The sequence below is a fragment of the Hippoglossus stenolepis genome, chromosome 2, assembly GCF_022539355.2.
Source record: "Hippoglossus stenolepis isolate QCI-W04-F060 chromosome 2, HSTE1.2, whole genome shotgun sequence".
NCBI lineage: Eukaryota > Metazoa > Chordata > Actinopteri > Pleuronectiformes > Pleuronectidae > Hippoglossus > Hippoglossus stenolepis.
The window spans coordinates 7,717,645-7,736,344 of record NC_061484.1 but is presented as its reverse complement, the minus strand read 5'-3'; the positions used below and the strand labels follow the sequence as shown (position 1 = coordinate 7,736,344).

The 18,700-nt window shown below is 42.1% G+C and overlaps 3 protein-coding genes across 6 annotated transcripts in view; 1 reads left to right on the top strand and 2 right to left on the bottom strand.

Annotated features, from left to right (window-relative positions):
- myh11a (myosin, heavy chain 11a, smooth muscle) overlaps positions 1-3,134 on the top strand; it is a 33,402-nt gene extending 30,268 nt beyond the window's left edge. For 2 of the 3 annotated variants that reach the window (XM_035177340.2, XM_035177330.2), the window contains 4 exons: positions 1-209; positions 712-820; positions 962-1,134; positions 2,042-3,134. In XM_035177340.2, the coding sequence (XP_035033231.1) occupies positions 1-209; positions 712-820; positions 962-1,134; positions 2,042-2,171 (621 nt within the window). In that variant the 3' untranslated portion in view covers positions 2,172-3,134. Of the gene's footprint in view, positions 210-711; positions 821-961; positions 1,135-1,535; positions 1,569-2,041 lie in introns of all 3 variants that reach the window. The other variant, XM_035177348.2, reaches the window with a different exon arrangement.
- Positions 3,135-3,139: 5 nt separating this feature from the next.
- On the bottom strand, positions 3,140-10,348 carry LOC118121547 (nuclear distribution protein nudE homolog 1). Its single transcript, XM_035177517.2, has 9 exons — positions 10,195-10,348; positions 9,678-9,798; positions 9,401-9,554; positions 8,815-8,963; positions 7,916-8,052; positions 6,677-6,853; positions 6,509-6,594; positions 6,240-6,394; positions 3,140-5,790 (listed from the first exon to the last, which is right to left on the bottom strand). Exons 2-9 carry the CDS (start codon positions 9,761-9,763, stop codon positions 5,697-5,699), a joined length of 1,038 nt encoding a protein of 345 aa, XP_035033408.1. The 5' UTR covers positions 9,764-9,798; positions 10,195-10,348; the 3' UTR covers positions 3,140-5,696.
- A 915-nt stretch (positions 10,349-11,263) lies between these two features.
- LOC118121527 (pannexin-1) lies at positions 11,264-18,354 on the bottom strand. 2 transcript variants are annotated; one of them, XM_035177483.1, is made up of 6 exons: positions 17,922-18,354; positions 15,604-15,725; positions 14,803-14,996; positions 13,427-13,928; positions 13,177-13,346; positions 11,264-13,033 (listed from the first exon to the last, which is right to left on the bottom strand). In XM_035177483.1, the coding sequence occupies exons 1-5, from the start codon at positions 18,103-18,105 to the stop codon at positions 13,185-13,187; spliced, it is 1,164 nt and encodes a 387-aa protein (XP_035033374.1). In that variant the 5' UTR covers positions 18,106-18,354; the 3' UTR covers positions 11,264-13,033; positions 13,177-13,184. The 2 variants fall into 2 exon arrangements, with proteins under 2 accessions (XP_035033374.1, XP_035033383.1); XM_035177492.1 differs by lacking the exon at positions 17,922-18,354 and adding an exon at positions 16,397-16,652.
- Between the last annotated feature and the right edge of the window lie 346 nt (positions 18,355-18,700).

Below are 18,700 nucleotides of genomic sequence, written 5' to 3'. Positions count from 1 at the left end.
GCGGATCAGCTGAACAACGAGCTGCAGACAGAGCGCAGTGCCTCCCAGAAGAACGAGAGCGCTCGGCAGCAAATGGAGCGCCAGAACAAGGAGCTGAAGACCAAGCTCCAGGAGATGGAGAACCAGGTCAAGTCCAAGTTCAAGTCCTCCATCACTGCCTTGGAGGCTAAAGTGGCCCAGCTGGAGGAGCAGCTGGAGCAGGAGAACAGGTTGGAGACAAGGAAACACACAAAGAATTATGTTGAATAAATAATGATAAGAATTATTCATGGATCCCTGATCCGGACCCACACCAAAATTTGATTGGCTCCCTCCTGACCCATACCGCATCCTTCCACCAAGTTTTGTGGTAATCTGTCCTGTAGTTTTTGCCTAATCTTGCTAAATAACAAACTGACATGCAAACCAACAAATGGGCAGGGGTGAAAACATAACCTCCTTGGCAGAGGTAAATGAAGTATGTTGTTTTTGTGGGTAGGTGGCGCTAAGTCCTTACACTTAAATCGATGTCAAAGTAAAACAAGGAATTAGGTTACTGATCATCTGTTCCAAAATGCTTCCAATGCTACCTATTGTCTACTATACTATACTGTATTTGACAAAAACATTGCACTTGCACTCTGTTATTGTTTATTTGGTTTTAATTTCTCATATATTTTTTTTTACTTTTATTTTCATTCCCTGAACACTGTGAACTCTTGGATCTCTCAGGGATAAGCAGGCCTCAGCCAAGGGTATACGTCAGAAGGACAAGAAGCTCAAGGACCTGATAATGCAGGTGGAAGACGAAAGAAAGCAGGGAGAGCAGTACAAAGAACAGGTACCATCGCTTCACACACTCAAACATCAGTCATGCGTCTTAAATCCACCGACAAGTACATGTGTACAGTGCATATGTGTGGTTTGGGGAAGTGAAGCATGAGGGAGTAGTAAGCCTGAATTTAACCTGTCTGCCCACTAGGCTGAGAAGTCAAATACTCGCATGAAGCAGCTGAAGAGGCAGTTAGAGGAGTCGGAGGAGGAGTCTCAGCGTGCTACGGCCGCCCGCAGGAAGCTGCAGCGGGAGCTGGATGAAGCCACCGAGGCAAATGACGGCATGAGCCGCGAGGTCAACTCTCTCAAGAGCAAACTCAGGTAGGACTAAAGGCCAAGGAATCTCTGTCCGTTTACCTGTCGGTCTGTGAATCTCTACTTTTCTTTATTCTTGGGGCAACTGTGTTTTATGTTCCTGTCTTTTTAATAGCAACTTTATTCCTGTGAAGCCACAAGGTGGCACAGATACTGCAAAGGGAAAATGGGTAGATCGTTAAATGCTGTATATCCTGAGGATGCACCATATATGACAATGTGTGAAATACACACTAGAAAACCACTTGGAAACCGTGCAAATGAATTCCCATTTGTGGCTGCAGAGGGCGCTGCTGCTTGGTCAAAGTGACACAGTGTTGCTTTAAAGCATTAAAGATTGGTTGTTAGTTCAGTGGATTTAGCTTTACTGAGCACAAGCAAAACAATCATGTCCATCTCTATTCCAGAGGCAACCCTGAACCCAAGGAGTAACACAGCAGGTACCTCTGCCCCTAAATGTTCCCCCATCACCATTTCTACTATAACCTCCCATAACTTTTCATCCCCCATGCACACTTTTAATGCTGTCATTTCTTTCATTGAGCCTAACTGAGAGAAATATGGCTCATCAGCTACCACAGATTTCCCTTAAAAAAATATATTTTTAACAGCAAGTCTAGTTGCACCATTTGGTTTCCATGACACCCATTTCTTGGTGGCCACATTTTTCTCAGTGCTTGGTTTAGTTGCCATAAACCAGACTCATTCTCCTGAGCCAGGAGTTCAATGAGTTACAAAGATAACCAGCGTGCTTAACCTGTAACCAAAGCACATCCTGTAACTTCTGATTTCCTCAATCCTCCATGTAGTTTGCAGCACCCAGGTGGTTCTCAGAATATATTCCCCCCTCTCACTGTGACCATGTTTTTCTGCATCTCTGTCTTCTGTGTGCGTCTCGGTGGCGTTTTTTAAGGCGTGGAAACGAGCCCTCCTTTGGCAGCACACCTCGGCGCATGGGCGGAAGCCGGAGGGTGGTCGAGGATGCCTCAGAGGAGGAGGCCGACTCCCAGGGCGACTTCAACGGAACAAAGTCCGCAGAGTAAGGTGACGTCCAATCACCAGATATCAAATTTATCTTCCGGGACAAAGTGTGCCACTTAAAACCAAGAATAACTTTAAATGCCTGACATGCTATCTAGTTCTTCCATATCACTTCAAACGTATAGATATTTTCTCCCATTTCCAGTAGTGTACTGATCTGTCTTCTTGTTTTTGAGCACTTTTTCTTGACAAACCAATCAGGAGGACTTGGTGTCGACTAGGGGAGTTGTTTCGTTGGCTCTGCTGATGTGTGATTTGCAGTTCCTTTTTATTTTTTTCATTTACACTGTGTTGTACTGCACTGAATGACTTTCTTACGCAAGGTTTTGTACACGAAATGTAGGTGCCTCTAATTACCACACTAAGTTGCCAGGAAAAATCTTGGGTCTCTCCACAATAAGTGACCTTAGAAGATAAAGCAGAGACATAGTGTAAATCTACAGATGTGTAACTATGATCAGCAACGTCCCCCGTTGTCGTCCTGTTGCCTGTGACTGCTGTTTAAGTGTTTCAGAGCAGCACTGAAGTGGTTCATCAGACTGGATATGTAGTCAAGATTATATTTCTCTACCCAGTCTGCTTCCAATCAGTGCTGCCATTTGTACCCCAATGAACAAATATTTAGGCGTTTCTAAAGTCGCCAATTTATATATTATTTGCACCTTTCCTGTGTCCAGATATGTCAAGTGAACTTCTATTCCAGAAATAGCCGAATGTCAAACAAGGTTTAGTAACTTCAACTATAAAATGATGAGCCAGATGTGTCAGTATCAGACACTTTGGCGCACTCACACCTTCCATATTTGTCCTTTGTCCAGATTTACTGTACCTGTTCAATATGCACCTCATCACCCTAAACTCAGTACTCTGACGTTTGTAATCAACCGATGTTTACATGACACCATTCGTATCTATTCATTGTTGAACCACCTGCACAAGAAATAAAGATATTTAAAAAAAATAAAGAAGCTTTGGTTTTCTCCTTTTAATGTTTCTGTCTTCACTCCAGACATCAAACTGAATCCTCACAACAGATTCTCATCTGTTCAGCCAAGTAGAAAAACAACTGCGAACCAACCGACAGGATCAAAGTTGGGTATAGTACCTCAGGCACATAGTTTTAAATCTAGATAGAGCATAAGCAGTTGCAGAGGTGCTGCACACACACACACACAACCAGTACACAGTGGTCATAGATGTACATTCACAGTGAGCTCACAGGGATGCTGGAAGTTAGTCAGATTTGGGGGTGCTGAGAGAAAACTATGTAATGACGATATAAAAATTCAGTGCTGCAGTTCAGCATGTAGGATTTTTATATTTATTTGAACAGCCAATACTATACCCATTTTAGAAAATTGTACACAAACAGATGGTAAACTTTAAAATTAAATCTCTGCATTTCAAATCAGAATTGAGTCATATTGAGGTTGGGACAGTTCACACACAGGGAGCAGGTATTTTCCACACCAGAAATCGGGCAGATTACAGGCTAAGTGAATATCGCAGGTGAAAGTCCACCAAAGTTGAACGCTGCGATTTGCCTCACCACAGGAAGGAAATGTTTTATTAGCAACCATGCTGGTGAAGATTGGAAGTGATCGGGAGGCGGCGGTTCACCACTGAAACATTTGCTTGTGTGAGACCACGCCCCAGCAGAATACCAGAATAAACAATTCAAATAATAATGGGCAGACATGTTACCTGAGGAAATTAAATCAAATGATGTTTTTTGGTTTTTGTTTTGTAAAAACTATTTGGCCTTGCAGTTACGCTGCTTTACCAGTAGGGGAGTAGAGCCCCTTCAGCACCCCCTACTTCCAGTGTCCTTGTCGGCTGGTGTTAGTTTGAGGAAGGTTCGACAGCAAAGAGGAGCAGAAACTGCATTTCTCATATGTATGAAGTTAAATCCCACACATGGCTACAGTGTAGTACCCAGTGATGACTTCAGTATGTGCGTGATATTTAGATATGTACCGAAATATGTTTGATGAGCTGATGGATGACAGTCGTGAGAGTTACCGATCAACCAGAAACATTTCAGGGAAAGATGCCACATTAAAACTTTAAGTCACTATTTTCCCATTAACAACATCCCTTACTAAAAAGGCAGGAAAAGGGGTCTCTGATATAGGCTCTATATATCTACACAAATATAGTACGAGCTGTGCTTTTCTTTCACTTGTTAAAATCTATTATTGCTTTGTATCTTTGCCCTGTTCGCAACATACAACCCTCAATGGCAGACAGGAGGTCTCACTCCTAGAGAATATTACTATACATTCAGTAGTGCACATACACAACGCTAAAGTCTTCAGTCAAAAAATGTTGGTAAAACGTTCTTGGTAACAGGAGATCATAAAGCTGCAGAATGTTGAATGCTATCTCTGGGGCAGGAAACCTAATCCTAATCTTCACATTTAGAAACCCTGCATACCAGAAGAGAACTAGTGAAGAAAAAAAACAAGTCTGTGCAATGTCGGAAGGAGCTGACAGAAATGATATGGGCCAAACTGAATTTAACAAGCCAAGATGTGACATTGCTCAAAGGAAAGTGACATTTCCTCACTTCTAGAAACATTAGGGATAGATTCATCTCTATAAACAGATTCTGCATGTGAATATGCCATTTGCAAATAGATCATCCATTATTGAGGTTAATAATTTAAATATCACAGTAGGGCAAGACCTACAAACTGAAGAGGTAACTAAACACTGAAGGCAGCAAAGGCTCAAACCTCAACGTACGGCAGTAACTAATTCATCCTTCTCAAAACATTTTTGTGACAGTGAAAGAATTATGATCATCCTTGTTTTAACCAACAGTCTTGCTCCTCCACACAATTCTTTGTGAGTTACAAGTCAAATCATGACATTTCTGATTAAAACTACATTAATCAAGCCCTTAGTTTCAATAATAAAGAACAAAAACTGACTAGTTTATGACATTAAACCTCATCACTTAACCCTTTGTTTCTTTTTTCCCTATTCTAATCACAGCTTTGGTTTGGACTTGGTCAGAAACAGAGCATTTGTTCTTTTGAACGTTTTTATGAATGACACTGGGTTGTTGGTCCCTATACCGGCATCACTTCTAATATAACTTGCTCTAATTTGGTTCCCTAGTTCAATGAAACAATGGGCATAGGCAACATCCATCTGGGAGCAGTAACGTCCCAAAAGCCCTGATGCGCTTGATCCATCACTGACAGCAAATCTGTTGTCACAGAGCCGTGTCAAAGATATAGTTGAAGGTGGAGTATGATCAGCAGCATTCCTTGATGTAATGCAGGCTGAAGCGCTGCTTCCTGTGACAGATATGGTGTGATACTAGTCTGAGGCAGCAGCAGTCCATGTGCTGATTATGTGGGGCATGGAGCGAGGACAGTGGCTTTCTTCAAATAGTTCAGCTGACACTTGGCAACAAGGGAAGACAGCTCACTTCAGAGTCCCACTGCTGTAGTTTATTAAAAGGTTGGTGTTATTGAGGCTGATGAAGGAGGGTGGAGGCTCATCTTCTTTTTGTCTCATAGCAGGATCTTGACTCCTCCCTGCGGAGACTGGGCCCCCTGGGAGGACCCTCTTGGAGGAGCTGGTCCAAACTCTAACCGCTTCACTAAACTGGAAGACAAGATACACACACTTATTAACAAACCCTAAATTAAAAAGGGAAAATACTTAACACAACTAAACCACTCTTGTGAGCGACTGTAGAACAAGCAGAACAAGTAAAGACCCAGGTGAATTTTTCCCTTTATCATTGCACAATCACATCTTACATGAGGTTCACACATACAGTTAAGTGAGAAGAATACAGCAAACAGTGTCTTCTACCTATAAAATAAACATGAAAATTCAACACCACTGCACAGTACTAACATTAATGGCAGAACTGAACCTATAACAGCTTCTAATCAAACATGAACACGTACCTCTGGTTAAGTGCAAACTACATGACAGATACTCTTTAACCAGAAAAAAAATTACCTATTTAATTATTGAGACAGCAACAAAAACATAAGTTCTTCATTTGGTTACACGTTAGACTTTGCCGCTGTCTTTTTCCTCACCTGTCGTACTGAGGAGGGGGGCTCATGCTGGAGGTTTGGACCTCGGGCCTTGCTTCTACACCCGAAGGACTAGCAGGACCAGCTGGAAGTGCCGGTCTGTTGACAGACGTGTCGTACACAAAGTCTCGACAGGATGCCAACTTGGACTCTAGATTCTGGAAGGGGTTTCAGAAAGCATTTTCAGCCAGCTCATACATGCAAAACCCAGAGCTGTAATTATACTATTCAATAAAAACACAGATCTATGAAATTATTATAATAGTACTTACTCCAACTTTTCTCAGCAGCTCCCCCACAATGTTGAGGGCAGATATTCTAGCAGACGTAGTGAGGGGAGTCCCTGTTAGACCATCACCTAAAACAAAACCAATGTGAGCAGATAAACACAACAAAGTCGGTGTACCTACTTAGTGAAGTTCTTAAAATGTTCTATTCACCTCGTCGGATACTGGACGGAGGGGGTGTGGCAAATGAGCTGAGAGGTTTGGAGGGTGTGACGGGGAAGGATGGATTTCCAGCCGAGGGGCACGACAGATCTGTTCGATCTGCGTCTTTGCAGAGACTGCTGGACGGACGTCTTTCCTTGTGACGAACAGCCAGCTCTTGACGGAGATCTGCCACAAACAGAGAAACAGACTGCGAGTCAGCGTTTCAGCAATGACTGAGAATCCAGTGCCATGTGTTAAAAACAATGGTTTCCATTCCATTCAAAACAAATCATTTTTTAACTATGTGAAATCTGTAATCATCAGCTTCATACAGTTGACACATTTAAAAATCGGTCAATCTGAACGAAACACTGCATTTAAATAATAATGTAATTTATCACCAAGCCAATATCAAGGACATAGCTCAGTACAAGATCAAGTCTTTGGTTAAAGAAGTGCAGAAGAAGAACAAAAGAAAGACAAACAAACAATATAATTCTCCTTAAATACTAAAAATACCAATAGAGAATATGCTAAAGAAAATAATTCCCGCTAACAATAATAAGGCTGGTTTTCCTTTTCCTTTTCCCTTTGCCCAGGCATTGTCAGCTTGTAGACATTTTCTTGTCGGAAAGAAAAGTAAAAGCAGAAGCAAAAGATTACACTATAAAGTCATCACTGACGGCCTCTGTCACCAATTAAACATGTTCAGTCAACTGGAAAATCACTTCTAATGGTTGACTAGTACAAACTAGGGCAGATTTGCAGCCAAGATGATAAGCAGTTGTCAGCCACTGATCTGGAACACCAAGCAAGGGGCACCTGACAGCCAGCTGTTGGCTTTGTGGGTGGGCAGCTAATATCGACATTAGAAGCAGAAATGATATTCATTGTGATGGACAACTGCACTTAAGCAAGTTCATTTTCATTTCACAGTTAAATTAATGCCTGCAAAAAGGAAAAACACAATTCAAATCTGTCAAGTACTGTAAAACTCACTACTCAGTTTAAATGAGCTCAAATGTGTAAAAACAGTGTACGGCCCTTTAAATTTCTAATGAGGTTAGATAGAACAAATATCCAAGAATACAACTGCACATTATATCAGGTACAGGGAAAACAGGATAGTCTTGGGATTTGTTGAATCAGTTTCACTATCAAAATTCACTGAGTCAGGTGTAAACCAGTTTATGAAGGAATCAGCTGTTCTTGTAAACTTGAGAAGCTACAGTGAGTGTACGTTTCTACCTCTGGCTTCATCCTTGAGCCTCTGAACAGACTCGAGCAGGTTCTCCTTCTCATCCAGCTCGCTTTCCAGAAAGGCATTCCTCTCAATGACATGGTTCATCCGCTGCTCAAAGTCCTCCAGAGACATGATGGTAGCCCTGCAACAAACAAATAGTTTTAGCATGCTGCAGTCTTAACAATGTCCGTGTCTGTGCACCAAGGGTAAAGTTGGCCAGTTAGTTTGACAGTTAATTCAATAATTGGTGTGATAAAGGGCTTTAAGACATGCACTGAACTCCAGATAATATCCTGAAATTATCCTGTGGGGCTGTCTGTGAGAGTGCAAATGTCAATTCAACTCATTTGAATGCAAATTAGTCAGTTGCTCCAGAAAGAGTTTTTCCTGCCAACCCGCTAGTAAAAACTGGGTGCCTGAATGAGCCCATGGGAGAATACAGCAGCAGTTTATCCAGAGGATTCACTGCGAGCGTGTGGGTGTGTCGATTATGTCTTTAACACGTGATGGAAGCAAAAGTGAAAAAAAAAAAATGGATAAAAAAAAAAAAAAAAGAGGACCCATGCACATAGAAGACGCAAACAAAGATGTCAACTTGGAAAGACAACGAGACTCGTGAGGTTTTGGTGATATGGGCAGACATGTAATATGTGTAATAGATATGCAATGAAAAACATGTGAATTCGCATTGGATTTAATGTTACATCCTGCCTCTTGCATGCTGCTCCACCCCATTCCCTGTTCTCCGGAGATTTTTCTTTTGTTGTGAACACGTCTGACTGGAGAATCTCCTGCAGCGTTCTTCTTATGTGAAAAGAGAAAGTCCGTACCCATTGTCTGGACATTTTCCGGAATTCTGGTCTGAAAACAGCTATAGTGACATGAGCTTTCTTAAGACACTGACCTTTTGGTCCTCTCCAGGTCATCATTGGACTGCTCGAGCTCTCTGATGTATTTCTGCAGGTGATCTTTTACTGCTGTGGTTTGTGCCAGATCTTCCTCCAGGGTTGAGATGTGCCTTAAAGCGTCAGAATGCTGGGCATCAAATTTTTCCTGCAAACATCAAACAGACATCAAATTAACTGACACTGACAGTGACATTTTTGCTAAGTCATTGTAATTCATTAGCCAATGCAAATGTATTTTTAAGACATTAGCTGAGGCAATAAAATCCCACTGAATGTTTTATCTACCTCCTTGTCCCCAACAACCTTTAAGCAATAAGCACAATCCTGAATTCACTTCTTCCATTAACGTTCCCCCTCCTAATGGAACACTGAGCAAAAATAGCAGTCAGCTGTTTATAGCTGGGCAGCAATTTTCCTAATGGCATTGGCAATGATACATTTGTGTTGAATAGGAGCTGTCAGTTTGTGTGGGTGTGTCTGTCTGTCTGTCTGTCTGTTTGCTTCTGTCTGAGAGAAGGTGCAGTATCGTGTTTATCTGTCATCACTCGAGCCTGAAGTCTAAATATAACTGAGCTGCTCAACCTTTATGTTCTCCAGTTCCATGCGGAGTCGGTTGTTGTTTAGAAGCAGCTCTTTGTTTCGGCCCTCACACTGCTTCAGCTCCGTTTCCAGCTCTGCTTCATAGTCTCGACTCATTAGCTGAAACTCCTGCAGCTCCTCCTGAGCTTCGTCAGCCCTGATGAGAAAACAACATTAGACTCACTCCTGTTCCCATGCTTTACGGCATAAAGATATAAACAGATCATTTGGTTATTCAAAGTACCAGGTCAATGAGTGGTGTGTGCTTTGTTATTGTTACCTCTGCTGATGTCTCTGCGCCTGCTCCTTCCAGAAGCCCAGCTCCTCTTCTAAGGATGCGAACTTGTGTGTTGTTGGCTCTACCATGTCTGCTCCGAGTCAGGATGATGGGGACGGGATACCTAGCAACAAAATGTATCTTAATAAACCCGCCAGTGCTGCCCTTACTAACCATGACACCATGTACAGCTTTACAATTCAAAGCACCAAATTGTTGCGTTCAGCAAATGCTAACTAGGTTAGCTAATATAATTCACCGGCGCTATACATTCGGTCACTAAATACAAAGGCTGGGACGACTAGTAGCAACAAAAAAATGCTATAGTGACACGAGTCAAGACGTGTAAAGACGGGACGTGAAGGCGTTGCTACTTTTAAAGCGAACAGCGCTGTTGGGAACTACACACAACTTCAGCGAATACCTTCAGACCCTGTTTGCAGCTAAGCTAACATGCTAGCGAAGTGACGTAGCCAGGGTGTGCTATCAACAGTGTTTAAGAGAAAACCAGCAGACTCACCTGCATACACGGGAACTATTAAAACATGCTAATGCTAACAGAGAGAAATTCGAAATAATAGCAATTTTCCGTATTGAGCAACAAACGTAAAGTGACTTGTTCAACTAATCTGTGATTATGCTCCGACCGGTAACGAAGAAGCACAACTCGCCAATCAAATACAAACCAAGGTTCGGTTCTCGGTCGCCATTGGACAACACAGATGACGTCACGTAAATATTATCCAACCATATTGCTGAACGAGGCAGAGCACTACTCACTACTTTCCTGTTGATGTTCTGAAGTATTGCAAGAGGACAGTTGTCTGTTGTTTAGTGCAAGCAAGCAGAGTGGAAGAGAAATATAAAACATTGTTGTCTGATTTGTGTTTCTAATATTTCCTTCCCCTGATTTACAGACACAGAAGAGCAAATAAGAAACATGTTATAGTGCAATCCAATTCGACAGAGATCTAGTGAATTTGAATGTGGTTTCATAAATGGAATGAAACCACATTCAAATTCACTAGATCTTTAATTAGATCTGCACCAAATTGCACACATGCATAAATATCAGTACCCTAAACATGCTGGATTTTTCTAAGATCAAGATCAATGAATTATTTTCTGAGAAATCAACAGAAATGTCCCAATGTTGAAGAAAGTGAAGAAAAAAAAATTCCTGGATCCAGATCCACAACAAAACGTAATGGTTTTATGTGGTAATCCTTAATTTTTGTATAATCCTGCTAACTAACTGACAGACAGATGCGGACAGAAACAAACTTTCTTGGAGGAGGTAACAACTTGCCTGTACTGCGCATATAACTGGGAATGGCCGATGACACTGGATGAAAACCGTGGGCACGTATTGGAGCGAACATGGAGAAACACTGAATACATATGTTGATCGGGTGTGAATGATTTCCCCATGTACGATTGTAGGTTTTACATTCTTTGTAAAAACAAACATGTTTTTTGCACATTGCCTTGAATTTTCATTTTGTGTATTATATGGATCGATGGATTGGTGGATGGATATATCTCATTAGTATCTAAGGTTGGTAATGTAATAAAACACCCCATAATGATTTAATTGGAAAAAAAACATTCTTTATTTGTATATGGACCCTTATACAACAGGGTCAGTAACCGCTATTGTTCACGTCACATTTACACATAAATAATCACAGTCCAAACAAATGCTCTCCAGTGCTTCTACCAATTTGTAAGGCTACTTTGGATGGATCAAAGTTCACCAGTCATTACAGGTTTTTATTTTCCTCCTAAACTATAAACACACGTAAACCAAGTGCTCGGAAACTTTTCTAATTTTATTAACGTCTGTTGGCCAAAACTACTAAATTTAAAATACGTTTTTTTCCCATGGATTCCACTTGTAGGTTAAAACAACACCAGCAACAGCAAAGAATTTCCTTTCAGAAAAAAAAGGGTTGCCTCAGACCTGAGTAACTTGTCCTCTGAACTATTCAGGTGAAAGATACATGTAGTGAATGCACTGGGACACATCGTCAGAGATGTTACCTGGGGTCATCGGGTTTTTCAACATCATACACACCCCTCCTTGGCGACCCAGCCAGGCTGGATCAGACCCCAGCTTGGTTACAGATTTTATGGCTCTCCTTTTCTCCTTCCCTGTCTTGCCCAGCAGAGTGAATGCCCTGCAAAACCCTGGCAGCCCACCTCCACAGGTTCACCAGCCTTTCCTTCCACACGTACCCACCGGCTCCTCGTACTTGGCACGCTTCCTCTCATGGGCCTCCTCCAAAAGCTCTTCCCAGGGCACTGTTAGTTCCAGCATGATCAGTTGCTTGGTGGGGTCTGAAACAATGATCATAGCTGTGTCTCAATTCGAGGGCCGCATCCTTCAGAGGCTTAAAGAAGACCAGACCGTCTCATTTCGGTTCGGCCGACGCGGTCTACGAGGCCGATGAAGCATGCAGCTGAAATCAGCCGGGTCCTCCGAAGGATGTGGCCCCTGAATTGAGACACAGCTAGTGTCTGGCCGCAGCCGTGATGGTGTTATACCAGCTGGAAACTTAAGTTGTTTGCCCAGGTCCACTTCCATACACCAGTCATTGGCTGTGGTGAGGAGGCCCGCCGTCAATCCAGGTTGTGGGTAGGGTTTTTCTCCGGCTCTTAGGAAGGTAATTTTCTTCAGCTGGTGTTGTTGATGGCCGTGGCTACGCGGTCAACAATTGCCTTTTGGCAACTGCGGAGAAGATGTTTCACTTCCTGCCTGTTCGTACCTGGATGCCTGCGATGTCCATTTTTGGGTCACTGGATTCTTTGTACTGCAAGGCTTCCCGGGTCCATAACACATTCACATATATTAAAAAATACGACACAGATAAAAGAAACGTCTGTTTGCCAAAACTACTAAATGGGTTTTTTCCTATGGATTACACTTATGTAGGTTAAAGCACCACCAGCAGTCAAATTTTACCATAAAGCCCAGGAAGAAGGCTTTTGCAGCTGGAAAATTATTTCCAAGGAAAATGGCTTTTACTGTATATAATGACTGGAAGGAATTTCAGATCCTGAGAAAGGTAACATATAGCAAAGACAAACATTAAAACCCAGGAATTTCGTTTCAGAAAAAAGGGTTATCTCAGACCTGAGTAACTTGTCATCAGGACTATTCATAACTATAAAAAATACGACATCTAAGAGGTAAAAGTAAGGTCTCTTGGCCAAAACTACAAAATGTGTTTCTTCATGTGGATTACACTTTTGTAGGTTAAAACACCACCAGCAGTTCAGATTAAAGTAAGTGCACAAGTTTAACTCCCGCTTCTTCTTTTCCATCGAGGCAGGGCTCATCCTCATCGCGTCAGTTACTGAGTAACAAGGCAGAGAGGTCAGAAGGAAGATAAAACAAGATTAAATTAAATCCACAACATAGGCAAATTATCTCACTGATGTTAGCCTGCATCATGCTGCTTAATTTACTTGGACAAAACAGAGAAATGTGCTCCCTCACCTTCAGAATCATGCTTCAGCCTTAGTAGTGTTCTTGGTGTCCTTGCGTGCACACGTCTTTTCGCACGTCCTCTTACTGTCTAAAACGTCAGACTTCACCTGACCCAGAGTTCTCAGCAGGCACATGGAGTCAAACCCCTCCTCACCTGCCTCTTGCAATAACTCTAGCACCTGCAAATAAAACATTTGTAGTGATATGTGACATTTCTTAACCACCGCCCTGGTCCCACATTATCAGCGCTGTGACCCACCTGCAGACACTTAAAGGATTTGAGTTCACTCAGGTTCTCCTGCAGGAACAGCAGATAGATACTGAGGTCGTTATAGAATGGCGTGACCACACCCAAAGCACCAAACCCAGGCAGAATCTCATAAGGCCGGAGGAAGTCGGAGCTCTGGCGTGCCGGGCCCAGAGCAGCGTACACCACCAGCGGAGCGAGAAGCACGTACACCACCAGGTTGATGTAGCTGAGCAGTCTGAAGACGCCCACTGCTACGAGCTTGCACTGGACAGCGGCCGGCACCATGCTGTTGTTCTTCAGGATTCCTGTCCGCAGGTCACAGGAGAACTCGTCGGTTAAGGAGGCCAGTTGGATGTAGTAGCCGAGGTAAAGGCAGGCCATCAGGAGGATCAGCAGGGTCAGGCCCCGGCAGACCAGGTACTTCACCACAAGGCAGTGAGAGAAGCGCTTGGTCTTCAGATACTGCTCCACCAAAGGGTACTTGAAGCAGGCCTCAGTCACATCCAAAGCACTGTTGCAGAATTAAGTACATTCAGAGAGAAATTAAACCAGTTCACTTGTTTAGAAATAAATATTATGCAATGTAACAGGGAAGAGTAACACATAACAATAATATCATGGTCTGAAAGGAACACAGCAAGAAACGCAAAAGACGTTTGATTCAAATAACAGCTGGGATCAAAGTGCACATGTTAAGTTTTACAGAGAAAATATTTCTCAGTCTCCTATGAATCTTTTTATCTAACGCAATAAATGCTTTAGATTGTCTCTGTAGATGTATTATTTGCAGCGATATCTTGGAAATTGTGCTTTTCCGGCCATATTTTTGTTGACATTGACCTTTGACATTTGACCGATCAGCTCCAAAAAGCCGTTTGCAGACATGAACTCTGGAGAATTACCACACAATTGGGTCTTGCGTCGGCCCCTATCCTCAAAAACTCTTGAATCTCATTGTCTTTCTATGTTTACATCTTCGTCTGCGTCCTCTACATGTATTTTTTTTCAGTTTTTTTCAGTTTTGCGTCAGTCGCATGTTAGAAATGTCATGAACATGCCCATTCGCTCACTGTGTATCCTCTGGATAATCTCCTGCAGTATCCTAACATCGGCTCACTCGGACAATATCCAGAGTTTTAAGAGGGGGCAGGCTGGTGATACTCCAGAGAATGTCTGCAGCAACTGACTTGGACATACAGCCCCTCTGAAGAATGTCAGGAGATTATCCGGAGTTCAGTGCATGTATTAAAGTCATCTGGATATAAACTCCTAAGTTATATTCCAACCACATCTTGTGAAAATCCATCCATGCATTGTTGAGTTATTTTGTACACACACACACTCACATAGGGTGATAACGATCTAAGAGGGAAGGTGACGTTTACCTCTGGTTGTCCTCTTGCACTTCCTTGCTGGAAGCCAGATTCTTTGCCAGTCTGATGGCACGGTTGTAAAAGCGATCGAGCTCCTCCATGATGAAGTTGAGGTCAGAGGAGAGGTGCGGAGCCGCAGTGAAACGCCAAAACAGGGCTGGGATGTACATGAGGATGGCCAGTAAGAGCAGGATGTATGGAAAGAACTGAGCCAGTCACAGAGAGGGGGAAACAGAGCAGAGGAACATGTTAATGATGATGTGGTATATTCAGCTAACGTAGATCGTTTTGACATGGGTGTAAAACATAATGACAGGTTTAAAGCTAGGGGGCCCTCGTTTCTGGACTCTCAGATTTCCTAATTATTATTCCATATGTTACTCGTTAGTTCTCTCCCTCGGAGAATGCTCTTTGACCTGTTCGATGGAGGGGTTTCCATTTTTATGTACGAAGCATGTCTTTAATTAGAGGCCCCTATGTGTGACGTCATTTTATCTCAAGTCTTGGGTGTAAACAACTTCACTATATGAATGCTTGTCCGACACCGGCGAGACAGACTTCTGCATTGGCTGAGAACGTCTCCGGGTATACCTAGGTACCTGTCCTGACCTGTAACTTCTGTGTAATAAACCTTATTATACAAGCAAGAGCGGTGTCCGCGGAGATTCCTTCATCATCATCTTCAACATCACTGCTGCTTAAATATACAACAATGACGAAGATGGCTTTACACAAAAATACCAATTTCCACATTATCAAACTGTCAGCACTCATCATCCTCCCTGGCAGTGTCTGCTGACATGACATCTGTACCTTGTGCAGCCATAGTGGAGAACTGTCAGCCTGTTGCTGCACTGCAGCCCAACAGAAAGAGTCCACGTATGCGGCCTGTCTCCAGGAGAAGTTAGTGGGAGCGAAGCAGCTGATCTGTGTACCTGGAGGAGGAAAGGCAAGAATCCGTCAGAGCTGATGGGCTTTATGGTAAATCAGCAAAAAGACACAAACACTGCAACAGTTGTCAGTCGCCCCTCTTCTGCTCTATTGGATTAATTATTTACTGGGTTATTTTCAGCATACTTTGTGTCAGTAATTACACCATGCCCCAGTATGCTGGGGTTACAACAGGAAATTCATTCAGGCAAGTAGAATTCACAAATGAGCCAGATAGTCAACATTACATTGTATGTCAATATCATATTTTGGTAGCAAAGTGGCTGTCATATTATAATGTCACAGATTGATGTGGATGAGCTCATCCTCGCAACAGTGATTTAATTTTCAGTGGATTTTCATTATTTAAATATAGTCCACCAACTATTACTGATATCAAGTACAGTATCAGTAATTTGTGAATTATTATTATTATTATTATTAGTAGTAGTAGTAATAGTAATAGTAGTAGTAATAGTAGTAGTATTGTTGTTGTATTTTAACACTTAAAAAACCCTGCCCATTTGGAGACCAATGGGTTATTTAAGGATTGTATTTTGAGGATAGCAGGGCTGCTAATGATCTTTTGATTGATTGATTGATTAATCTGACAATTATTTCCTCAATTCATTGATTAGTCTGTCAAACTTAAAAAAATAGAGAAAATTTAACTTACCATTGTCCATGTATACCAATAGTTTGTTTTAGTTTAGATATTCTGTATGTATCTATATCCAAATGTAATAGTGGCAAACGAGTCCAATCTTCACTTTGAGAAGCTAAAACCACCCCAGTTAAGGTATTGTTACTTGAAAATGCACCTAACACCTGAGCTTTATCCACTATGACAAGTCAAAATGTGTGCAGTGAAAAAAGCAAATTCACACCTCATGTCTCTCATATCTCATATCTCCCTCTTCCTCTGTGTATCTCACCCCCTGTGGTTGATATAATGTATTTAACAGGGACGTATGTCCGTTCTCTCAGGGGCTTACAGTGCAATGGATCCACCAGTCTTTGAAGTCTTAGCAGGACTGACAGCACTGTAGCAGATAATTATAACAACGGCAGGCTGTGGCCATTATGAGCTGTAAGGATTACATAGATTAGTTAGACATGCTGATCGAGCCGAGCTTGTGCTCACACTACAGCGGGCATCATGAACCCAGAACTGAGCACATCACCTCCTGCTTGTTTGTGTGAGGTATTCATTAATACCATATTTTCATTAAATAGACAAGATAAAACTTTATTGATCCCACACCAGTGAAATGTATTTCTTAGAGAAGATTAGATAGAGATTAATTTAGGCAGACGAGAGAATAAAAAAAAGGCAATAGAATACAAATTTTAAATAAATAAATTAAAGTATATGTACATAATATACAACTTTACAATACACAAGGATGTACACTGTATTTGTGCATTAGGATAAGGAGATATTAAAATATGACATATTCTTGTATATGCATATATATATATATATATATATATATATATATATTCACAATAAGTGGCATACATTTGGAATACTATAATATAATGTGATATAAATGGTATACACATGTAGAATAATATAATATGATATTATTGGTAAACACGTGGAATAATAAAATATGATATAATTGGTATATGTTAAACGGATAATGCACAGGACGACACTAATTTGCAAAATGCCATTTTCATCATTACAACTTTAAAGTATGTCATCTGCCCACATTGAGTCTGGTTCTAAAGGTTTTTCCCAGTTAAAATTGAGTTTTCTCTTTCCACAGTTGTTGCTTGTTCATTGTGAGAATTGTTGGGTTTCTCGATAATATTGTAAGGTCTCGACCTTACTAAGAAACTCAAGACAATGTATGTTGCGATTTGACGCTAATAATCATAAATAGAATTGAAGCATCCCCCTCTGCAGCAGCATCAGCAGCTGCAGCAGCTGCAGCACATGACTGTCTGGGGCGTGAATGAAGCAGAAGGGTGGAGACATGAACCACACCTTCTCCCGCCTCTTTCTTTCTCTTTCTGCTCATTTACGTGTGAGCACACATGTGTGTGTTTAGATGCAAATGTCCCTGTGCCTCAGCCACCACTGCATCTAACAAGGGTTTCACTTAAAAGCAAAGACAAAGAGACAAAGGAGCTCCTCCATGATCTGTGCACTGATCGTGACGAAGAGGAGGCTCACTCATTCAGCAACTCACCCACTGACACCTCCTGAGCGAAGGCGAGCGAGATGAGGAACAGAGGCAGCCCCACCACCAGCACCGTCACTATTTTGTCCACCGCCAGCTCCGCACGCAGCCCCTTGTACTTGGCCTCCGTGGACTGGTCCTTCAGCAAAAAGTCGGAGAACATGTACTCCGTCGCTACGTGGGCAATCGCCATGACGGAGAGGAACACAAACCGCCGGCGTAACTAATGCAGGAGTCGGTTTCTTTCCTGCGAGCCTGAGGCGAACTGATGGAAGAGTTCCCCCTCTGGTGTGGAGCAATGCGAATAACGTCTGAACCACCGAGGTGTTATTGTTCACAGGTCTCCATTCATCACCAGAGACCGGCTGCTGTCCCGTAACTGGAGCCCCCTCATCACACGGCTGGCTGCCTGCCGGCCACCAGGGGGCGCTGCGGGGCCGTTAGGTGCACCTGCCACAACTGAGCCACACGTGTTTGTCATCGTTCAGTCAGCAGGGCAATAAGGAAATAATCAAATAAATAGGAAAACAAAATAGAGAAAGCTTGATATAAAAAAACTACAATACTAAAAACTGAATACAAAGATGCAGAGTCACATTTAGAAATATGAGTATTTTACTGAGTCACTGTCCAATAGTGATGTTATGTTTACTTTGAAGAAATCTCGAATGAATGTTAAATGATCAGAGAGGACCCCAAATGGCCAACTGGGATTTTTTAATCCAGTGATTGATGCTCATCCAAACAAATGCAGAAGATGATCATTTGTGTCATTGAGTAGATTGACT

What these genes read in the sequence shown, in the direction of transcription:
- LOC118121547 (XM_035177517.2), bottom strand. Translation starts at nt 9,763, where the DNA reads ATGGTAGAGCCAACAACACACAAGTTCGCATCCTTAGAAGAGGAGCTG. An exon ending in GCGCAGAGACATCAGCAGAG is followed by an intron (nt 9,555 to 9,677) that starts GTAACAATAACA and finishes TTTTCTCATCAG; the next exon opens with GGCTGACGAAGCTCAGGAGG. An exon ending in GACCTGGAGAGGACCAAAAG is followed by an intron (nt 8,053 to 8,814) that starts GTCAGTGTCTTA and finishes TGTTTGTTGCAG; the next exon opens with GGCTACCATCATGTCTCTGG.
- LOC118121527 (XM_035177483.1), bottom strand. Translation starts at nt 18,105, where the DNA reads ATGGCGATTGCCCACGTAGCGACGGAGTACATGTTCTCCGACTTTTTG. An exon ending in CTCCACTATGGCTGCACAAG is followed by an intron (nt 14,997 to 15,603) that starts GTACAGATGTCA and finishes TGACTGGCTCAG; the next exon opens with TTCTTTCCATACATCCTGCT. An exon ending in GTGCAAGAGGACAACCAGAG is followed by an intron (nt 13,929 to 14,802) that starts GTAAACGTCACC and finishes ATTCTGCAACAG; the next exon opens with TGCTTTGGATGTGACTGAGG.